The 10,246-nt window shown below is 41.7% G+C and overlaps 1 protein-coding gene across 1 annotated transcript; it reads left to right on the top strand.

The window, feature by feature from the left end:
• The first annotated feature begins 4,118 nt into the window (after positions 1-4,118).
• On the top strand, positions 4,119-7,197 carry LOC103213669 (interleukin-36 receptor antagonist protein). The gene is made up of 4 exons (XM_007959397.1): positions 4,119-4,147; positions 5,503-5,588; positions 6,628-6,755; positions 6,973-7,197. Exons 1-4 carry the CDS (start codon positions 4,119-4,121, stop codon positions 7,195-7,197), a joined length of 468 nt encoding a protein of 155 aa, XP_007957588.1.
• Positions 7,198-10,246: the final 3,049 nt, after the last annotated feature.

The following is a 10,246-nucleotide window of genomic DNA, read 5'->3' as shown; positions in this document are numbered from 1 at the left end:
GTATCTACTTCAGGTAAATGTTCAACTCATATGCCTGTTTTGTTTGGCTGGAAGCCACAGGTGTGGGTTCAATTCCAGACCTGAAGGGCAGCTAGGAGCCATAGTCTCAGTGGTTCCACCAGGCTCTATCAGATCAGCAAACCTGGTCCCCACCCTGCCCCCTCTTGATTTTGAGTTTTGTTCCACATTGTTCTCCCTCTCTATCTAGGATCTCCTAGAGAGATCCCCCTCTGAGTGGTTGACAGTGGTAGCCAGGCACCATCTAGTTCTTCTGGTCTCATAGTCATATAGGTTGTGGATTGCATGGTGTACCAGTTGCTAGGACTAATTGTTTCCATGAATCTTTCGTTTTCATCATTCTTCTTTGCTCTGGACGAGGAGAAACGCATTGTTGTAGCTAGATGGCTGCTTGGAATCTTTTAAGATCCCAGTCACTACTCACCAAAGTAGGAGGTAGAACAATGTTTTGTGTAGTATGCTATGCCAGTTGATCTTGATGTCCCCTACGACTATGGTCCTGAGCCCACTGGTTCAACTACTTGGTCCCTCTGGTAGCTGGCTGTGACCAAGAAGTGACTACAAATTTGTCCCTTGTCAGCTCCACAATATACGCCTGGGAATTCATACAGATCATACAAATACATTTATAGGACCATTGTCTGCCAACCCTATACGTGGCCATGGGTACATTCTCCACTTCATAGACATACCTGATACTTCACTATTCCTTCCACCTTCTTTGATGTTTCCTGCATCATTCAATATTTGACCCACAGAAACTTTGAATATTGCAACGCAAGGCTTGAATATTTTCTTCAGTTCTTTTAGCTTGAGAAATGCCAAGTGTGTTCTTCCCTTTTGGTTTTCTAATCCCAGGTCTTTGCACATTTCATTATAGTAATTGGTTTTGTCTCTTCAAGCTGCTCTTTGAAAATTTTCTCTTCAGCTCTTTTATCTTGTCACTTCTTCCATTTGCTTTAACAACTCTCTGTTTGACAGCAAGTTTCAGAGTCTCTTCCAACATCCATTTTGGCCTTTTCTTCCCTTCCTCTCTTTTAAATGAACTTTTTGCTTTCATCATGTATGATGTTCTTGACCTCATCCCACAATTTGTCTGATTTTCAGTTATTGGTGTTTAATGCATCAAATCTATTCTTCAGATGGTCTCTAAATTCAAGTAGGATATATTCAAGGTCATATTTTGGCTCTCGTGGACTTGTATTACCTGTCTTCAGCTTCAATTTGAATTTGAATATGAGCAATTGATGGTCTGTTCCATAGTCAGCTCCTGGCCTTGTTTTGGCAGAAGATACTGAGCTTCTCCATCACCTCTTTCCACAAATGTAGTCTAACTGATTCCTGTGTATTACATCTGGTGAGGTTCATGTGTATAGCTGCCGTTTATGTTGTTGAAAAAAAGTATTTGCAATGAATAAGTTGTTAGTCTTGCAAAATTCTATCATGTGATCTCCAGCATTATTTTTGTCACCAGGGCCAAATTTTCCAACCATCAGTAATTCTCCTCTGTTTCCATCTTTCACATTCCAATCATCAGTAATAATCAATACATCTTGATTGCATGTTTAGTCTATTTCAGACTACAGAAGTTGGGAAAAATCTTCAATTTCTTTGTCTTTGGCTTTGGTGATTGGTGTATAAATTTGAATAGTAGTATTAATTGATCTTCCTTGTAGGTGTATGGATATTTTCCTATGACTGACAGCATTGTACTTCAGGGTAGATCTTATAACATTCTTTGTGATGATGAATGCCATGTCATTCCTCTTCCATTTGTCATTTCTGGCATAGTAGATCATATGGTTATCTGATTCAAAATGGCCCAAACCAATCCATTTCAGCTCACTAATGTGTAGGCTATCAATCTTTAATGTGTTCCATTTCATTTTTGACTACTTCCAATTTTCCTAAATTCATGTTTCATATATTCCATGTTCTGATTATTAATGGATATTAGCAGCTGTTTCTTCCCATTTTGAATCATGCCCCATCAGCAAATGGGGGTCCTGAAAGCTTTACTTCATTATCATTGATAAGATTGACTCTACTTTGAGGAGGCAGCTCTTCCCTAGTCATATTTTGAACCGGAGGGGCTCATCTTCCTGACTGTTATCAGATAATATTTCTGGGTTATTTATAAAGTTTTCCAGTAATATATCAGACAATGTTTCACTGCTATTCATAAGGTTTTCACTGGCCAATTCTTTGAGATGGGATGGCCCCTTCCTTCTTCTAAGTCTGTCTTCATCTGTAAGCTCTGCTGAAACCTGTCCACCATGGGTTACCCTGCTACTATTTGAAATACCAGCGGCATAGTCTCCAGCCTCACAGCAACATGCAAGCCACCACAGTATGACAAACTGACAGAAAAGTGATAACTTTCTATACAGGCCACTTCTTTTTTGGAGGGTTTTATTTATTAACTTTTTTGGCAACTGTGTCAGAGTCATTTCTATTTGATCATTTTATGGTTGATTTAACAATTTTGTGTAAGGTAACTCCTATATTAATTTTATTTTGCTCAAAAGTGTTTATCACATTTGTGGCATTATGTGAAGGATTTTATATCCTTTGAGGAACTTAATATTTTATTAATTTTTGAACATTTTAAAGCTTTTTTAACCTATACATCTGAATACTATTTCTTTCAATTTTTTGCTTTAACAATAAATCGCTTTCAATGATATTCAAGAGATAATTAAATTCATTGTTACACACTGATCCTCATCATTAATTAGGATCCATTACAGAGAGTGCACGGAAGTCTAAAACTGCACAAATTCTTTCACAATCAAATATTATTTCAGCAGTTAGGTATTTGAGGAAGAAAGATGTCATGAACCAGATTTTATTTCCTAACAAAATAATCAGACTCATGAGCAAAGATGATTATACAAAGATGTTTATTACAGTATTATTTCTAATAGCAAAATAATAATAATAAATATGTTGTGTTAGGTGCTGTTGAGTGAATTCTAATGCATAGAGACCCCATGTGACAGGGTAGAATTGCCCCATAGAGTTTTCTAGATTAGTAATCTTTATAGGAGCAGATCGCTAGATCTTTCTCCTGGTTAGCAGCTGAGTGCTTAACCATTGTGCCATAATTGATTGGAATAAATGAATGATGATGCAGCTACATAATGAAATACTATATATTCAAAAATTATCATGTCATTATTTACATTTGATATGGAAAGATATTCTACTATTATTTTTTTAACATGGAAATAGATTTAAAATGAGAAAAGGAATATACTTTCCATGATGCAATTGGGTGAAAATTTATAGTTATGTGTATATATGTGCAGAGGGAAAAGTGTTCTTATTTGCTTTCTGATCATAAACTCACAAAAGACATCTCCACATTTCTCCTTTTTCTAATCTAGATTTTCAAGCTTTTTTTTTTTTTTACAACGAACATGTATGCCAAACAACTTCTAAGTAGGAGATTCCTACCTCCGGCATCTCCCATAGAACTGGCAAAAGCAGGAAGGCTAGAGGGAAGGAAGTAAAAAAGAAAAGAAAGGAGGGAGAAGGAGGCAGGAAGAGAAGGAAGGGATGAAAGAGGGAAGCTAGGAGAGGGAGAAAAGGAGGTCATTTTCAAAGATGTTTTCCCAGGACTTGTGTGCTCAAGGACAGCTGGAAAGACTCGAGGAAGTTCTTCAGAATTTCTATAAAGAGATTGTCTCCAAAGGTTTCCCTCCTCAGAGAAATAACCAGTGACAGGTGTTTCTGGAGGCTGTAGGGTGATATGAAATCATTCTGGAAAACCCTGCTCTTCACCAGGTTGTGGCAGTTTCAGGGCTCCTCCCTTATGCATACTTTAAAGGGCTGAGACATCCCTAGGAGGAGCTGGTGACACCACAGGCTCGGGCCAGGAGAAAGGAACATTTGACTTGTCCTTTGAGGAGCTGTGATTCCTCTTTCCTGGCAGCACTGGCCTCCCTCCAGATCGCAGACCCAGAATCCTCTGCTCACATATTCACAGGTTCAGGAGGCTGCTTGCTACTTGGCTCCTGGCAGTTCAGCCTATCTCCACTCAAACTTTTCAAATATTTATTTCTAAATAGAAGAATCTACATACTCTGGAGCTTAAGATGGTCCTGAGTGGAGCGCTGTGCTTCCGGTGAGTATCTGAGCCTCTGATGCAGTAGTATTCTCTGGGTAAAATAAGTCTGAGTAGACCTGTTATCTAGCCTTGTAAGGCAGGAATGGCCTACAATTGTCTTATGGCTCTCACAGGTAGGGCAGGTAGCTGGGAATTTGCAAATAGCAGCTCTCTGCTTTAGAGGTGTCCTTCCAGCCCTCTTTAGGCTGAACTTGGCCACTTCGTGGGAGTTCCTTAACACTGAGGTGGTACAAGTGATCCATCCAGCCCAGAACTGAAGCCTAGGCTATTTGTGATGAGAATGGATCTGCAAGTCAGGAGACCTGGCTTGGAATGCTGTTATTGCCACCTACCTCATTGAATTGATGTCAGTCCAACTGTTCTGTGTCCCCCTGAGGCCCTTTGCACTCAAAAAAAAAAAAAAAAAAAAACAGAAAAGAAAAGAAAAAAATCAGTCAGTCAGCCTGTTGGTGCACTAGCATGTACCAAGCCAGGCACTCTGCTATGCTCTAAACTTCACAACACAGAGTGACAGTGGTTCTTGCCCTTATTGAACTCGGAGTCTAATACAGTATTTCCCAAAGTGTTCTATGAAACCTCAGTCCTATGAAATATTTTCTACAATGAACCTCCCTGGGCATATGATATGAGAAATGCTATTTTCTGTAGCCACTTGCTAGAGAACTACCATGCAATTCAGCATATTAGTGAATTTAAAACTTTCTGAAGTAGAGACTTGCTTAATTGTGTTTAGCTAAACACTGAACCAATCTGTATACAGCATACTTTTTACCCCCTTATATTACATCTGTGGAAACCCACTTTAGGATACATCTTTCACCTCACAAGACAATAGAAAATCACCTGGGATTATAGATGGAAAATTTTTGAAAAGTAAAATGGAAGGCTTTTGAACTTAAAGGAATTCCTTGCTTAGTTTGGAAATTTACGTGTTGATGTCATCAACATGATTGAAGAATCAGATTTTAATCTAGGATAGGTCTGGGTATTATCTAACCCATAGTCTTAGTTTAGCAATGGGGAGATTCAGACCCACAGTGGGAGAATGGCCTGTCTGTGGTCACTCAACAAGGGTGGCAGAATTGCAAGTAGAACCCAAGTCTCTGACCCTCAGTCTAGTTTCTTTCCTAACATAACACACCAAGGTGATTTGTTGATAAAGAAAAGAATGAATAGGAGCTAACCCCAGTCTCCGATGGAAGGCTGTGGGGTGGGTCCTTTTGTTAGAATATGATCCCAGCTGGGCTAGCAGAGAAGAGGGAAATGCCTGAGATTGGATGACTCTCTGGAGTCCAGCAAAGGAAATGCCAGTCCCTCCCATAACAGAGTCTCACCCAATTCTGATGTTTCAGAATGAAGGATGCAGCGTTGAAGGTGCTCTACTTGCATGAGAACCAGCTCCTGGCTGGAGGGCTGCATGCAGGGAAGATCATTAAAGGTGGGTGGCGCAACATGACCCTACTGTCTTAGGTGTCTGCACACTCTGAGGGGAGGGGGTCTAAAGAGGCTTCAAAATTGTCATGCCAATGAACCCAGGCCTATGAGACCCCAGGCCTATCCATTATATATGGCAATATAACCAGGCCCTGAGCAAGAAAAGGAAAGTGAGGACATGGGTTTCATTGCTACTTGAGTACTCTATGCAGAAGTGGGAGTGTTATCCAAGAGGAATGTTTTGGCAATCCATCATAGGGAGACTTTTAGTAGCCCATTTCCCAGGGAATCAGTGATAAGGTCTGGTCTCAAACAGGCTCTCTATGCCCTTATGACCAAATGGGAATGTGTTTCTGCCCCTTCACTCTGGTTCCCCTCTGCTTTCTGAGGGGTCTTTGTTTCTCAGACTATTGGGATCCAGAGATTGGGTGGCACCATCTGGCTTTGTGCTTACTTGCTCCTCACACCATGACAGTGACTCTTTCTAAAATGAGGTATATCTGCTCACCTAGGACACCTTCACCTGGTACTGATGCACACTGATACTAGGCCTTGTGTGTGTGTGTGTGTGTGTGTGTGATTAGGTTGGTACAGCAAGGGATGAGACCCTCCTCTGCCCTCAATAATCTCAAAGGGAGATAGAAAGATGTCCAAACAATTGTGATGGAAGGCTGAACAAGACAAGCAGCAGGAAAGAGGGCAGAGAGCCATGGTACATTAAAGCAAGTGGTCACATCTACGTTGGGGGTTAAAGAAGACTTAAACTGGGCCTGGAAAGGGGAGGAATATTTGAACCTAAACAAAAGGATAGAGTGGGAGGAGGTATAATGTACTTATGGGCCTCTGTGGCCATTCTGGGCTAGCGGGCAGGAGACCCCTTTCCTCAGGCCTGACACAACAGGACAGATGCTGTGAGACTTTGTTTCTTCCTAGCCTAGTAAATAATGTCTCACACAGGTCCTACTTCCCAAACTTTAGGGCTTGGGAAGAGGGGATGCAAGTGTAGCCAATACCCCTGCCTCTATCTGGTCTCCCTCCTCTAGGTGAAGAGATCAGCGTTGTTCCAAATCGGTCACTGGATGCTAGGTTCTCCCCAGTCATTCTGGGCATCCAGGGAGGGAGCCAGTGCCTGTCGTGTGGGACAGGGCAGGAACCAAGTCTGAAACTAGAGGTAAGTCCTGTTGGGGCATCCTCCCAATATGGCAACCAAGTCAGTAGACACTGAGCTCGCTGAGACTGTGTGCTTCTAGCTGAAGAGCCTCCCCAGGGAATGCCCCCACAGGATTAAGTCACTTGTAGCTCTGCCTCCCCTCTTGAGCCGTGTCCATTCTTTCTGCCCAGTTCTCTGCTATCTATGCCCCTCACCTACTGTGTCCCTTTGCTTCTAGCCAGTGAATATCATGGAGCTCTACCTCAGTGCTGAAGAATCCAAGAGTTTCACCTTCTACAGGCGGGACACTGGGCTCACCTCCAGCTTTGAGTCAGCTGCCTACCCAGGCTGGTTCCTCTGCACTGTGCCTGAAGCAGACCAGCCCCTGAGACTCACCCAGCTCCCCAAGGATGATAGTTGGGATGCCCCCATCATAGACTTCTACTTTCAACAGTGTGACTAGGGCAATGTGTCCCCAGAATTCCCTGGGAAGGACCAGCTTGGGCAGGGGCTTGAGGAAGACACCCAAGGTGATGACTCCCTTCTGCTGTCATGGCCCTCACCTCTGACTGAGCATAGAGCAACACTCCCTTTGCTTGGTTCCCACTTCAGGTAAATTCTTCTGAGACTTGAGACTCAGCCCACAGTTTCCTTCCCTATTGGCTGTTACTACTGTTCTGGAATCTTATGAAAACCATGTGAGATAAACTGCAAGTAACACAAAAGAATTTCTAAAGGGCAGGTTTGGGGGAGTGGTGGGAATTATTTATGCTTAATGGTAACTTGGAGTCCCTAGAGTGCAAATAGTTAATGTGCTTGACTGCCAGTCCAAAAATTAGAGGTTTGAGTCTACCTATGGGCACCTTGGAAGAAAGGCCTGATGATTTACTTAAAAAAAAATCAGCCCCTGAAAACCCTATGGAACATAGTTCTATTCTGACACCATAGGGTCTCCATGAGTAGGAACTGACTCTATGGCAGATTTTTTTTTTTTTTTTTAATGGTCTACCCAGTGCCCCTAAACCCTACAAGCCAGCCTATCTATAGTTGAGCCCTATTGCCATCAGGTCCCCACAGAGGTTTTGTGTTTCACTGCTGTGCAAGAGAGGGAGGGTGGTTCCTTTGTCCTTCTTCCCTTTAATTCTAATCCCATTATATCACTTTTCCTCTGCTGAGGAGATACTCGCCCTTATTCTCTAGTCATGGGTATGAGAGAGTGGTGGTGCCAGAGGAAATGGCTCTGGCTTGGAAGACAAAAGATGAGTAGGCATGTCGTACATTTTTGAAACCCAAAGTACAATTAGTATCCAAGATGATGGTCTCTATTTATATGGCAAGGTGCTCATGACATCTTAAGTGAGAAGAGCATGGTATAACGTAACATATTGTTTAATTTTTTTTTTTTCTTTTTTAAGCCTTCTATCTGTATATCTCTGCTTAGAAAACAATGTGGAAGGGTATATTTATTTTAGCAATGTCTGAGTGGTGTTATTGCAGATGATTTTTCTTTTTGCTGTTTTCATTTATCTTTATTTATCTGTAGTTTCTACAATGAAGATAGAGTACTTGTATAATAATAATAATAATAACAAAAATGAAATTAATCCTGAGGGAAGCAGAGTGGACATGACTGTCCTCAGCTTCTACTTCCCCATAATAAAATTCAAACTGAATTGAGCTCTGCTGCTCTGATCTGTAGCAGCAGAGTTCAGAAAACAGATCTCAGCAAAGCAAGTGAGAAAGAGGATGAGATAAGGTAGTATGTCTGGAATTTCATGGGTATGGGATTTACAGAAGAAAAAAAAAAGTCTGTATTTTGACCTGGATATTCCAAGGCATGATAGTTTCCAAGATGGCTGCCAATGATTTCTCCCTTTTCATATTCACACCCAATGTGTCCCCTCTCACACTGTACCAGAATATGTCTGGGTGAGCAATACAATATGGCATAAGTGATGGTATACCACTTCCATAATTAGGTTATAAAAGACACCATGGTTCTATCTTGGGTTCTCTCTCTCTGTCCGTCTCTTGGACAACTCACCCTGGGGAAACCAGCTGCTATGTTGTGAGCAGGCCTACAGAGAGATGTGGTGAAGAAGTGAAGCCTCCTGCCAACAGCCACCTGAATGAGCTTGGAAGCAGATCATGTAGGCCAGTCAAGCCTTCAGATGGTGACAGCCCGGGCTTCTGTAACTTCAGGCGAAACTCTGAGCCAGCATCACCCAGCTAAGCTGCTCCCAGATTCCTGAGTCTCAGAAACTATGTGACATTTTAATATTTGTTGTTTTAAGCTACTGAGTTTTGGGGTAACTTGTTATACAGCAGTAAATAACTAATATTCAGGAAAAGGGCAATAAATGTGTTTATTATTACTGCAATTTTCTCCAACATTTTTATTTTCCTTCCTAAAGTGAAAACTGCCTTTTGATTTCCCTATGTTATCTTGAAAATGTTATCTTTTAAAGCTGCTCATACTAAATTTGTTCAGTATTTTCTGTTTCCATGAGGTTTAGCTATTTCTTGACTATCTTTGTACCTTCAGTCATATATGCCAGGAACTGTATCTCCACAGTCTCTCCTAAACTCGAGGAGAGGGGAGCAGAGGAGGGATCCATATCTAGGCTCCAGATACTCCACATTCACTAATCAGACAAGCCTTGCAAGTTCAAAATATGCAAGGAGGTTACTAGGCCAGAAGGGGCTGCCTCTGTGAGACTCAAAAGCTCCAGCTTAGATGTAGCTTAAGTCACTGGGCAGTAGGCAGCACAACTCCTACCATCTGGCCTTTCAAGGCTGAAGAGAACACAAGTTACAGGCTCTGCTCCAAACTGTGTTTCTGTAGACCCGGTTCACAATCTCTCTTTGCCCACAGGCCCAGACACCATCTCATAATACCACCTCTGCCTTTAAACTCTTCACCCATCTTCTCTGGCTAGAGAAATCTTCAGTCTTTCAGGATGCTGTTAAGATGTCACCCCCTCCAAGAGCCTTTGTTGAGTTGAGATTTCTGGTTACCTGCTGTGATAATGCTTTGTGCATATCTCCATGGTAGCCTCCCCACATTGTTGGCTTGGAGTCTGTGGCCCCTATTAAGAGCTCAAGGTCAAGGCTGCATCATTTTGTTTCCTAACACTTGGCACAATGCTTGGTAAATAATTGAAACTCAGTAAGTATACAATGTGGAAACTATTTCTCCATTCTAAAATATTATCTTCCTTTCCTCCACCCATCTAAACAGGTCAACACTTAAGGGAACAACTCAAATTCCACCTTATGTGTGAAGATTTCTCCAGCCTGAAATTATTGTGTCATTTGTGGGATGATATAACTCAGAGAGGCTTTATGATGAGAGCAGGGATGAGTTATGGATAAATTTTACTGGTTCTGTTTCTCTGGAGACCCCTGACTAATATAGTCTTTGGTAATGAGGATGGTTTCAGTGAGATAGAATCTTAAGGATGAGTTTCTGAATTTCTTCTGAATTCATTCTCAAATCTCATCTCAAATCA

The sequence above is a fragment of the Orycteropus afer genome, unplaced genomic scaffold, assembly GCF_000298275.1.
Source record: "Orycteropus afer afer isolate SDZICR_OR568_19922 unplaced genomic scaffold, OryAfe1.0 scaffold00017, whole genome shotgun sequence".
NCBI classification, from domain to species: domain Eukaryota; kingdom Metazoa; phylum Chordata; class Mammalia; order Tubulidentata; family Orycteropodidae; genus Orycteropus; species Orycteropus afer.
This window is presented reverse-complemented; position numbering and strand designations above follow the sequence as displayed.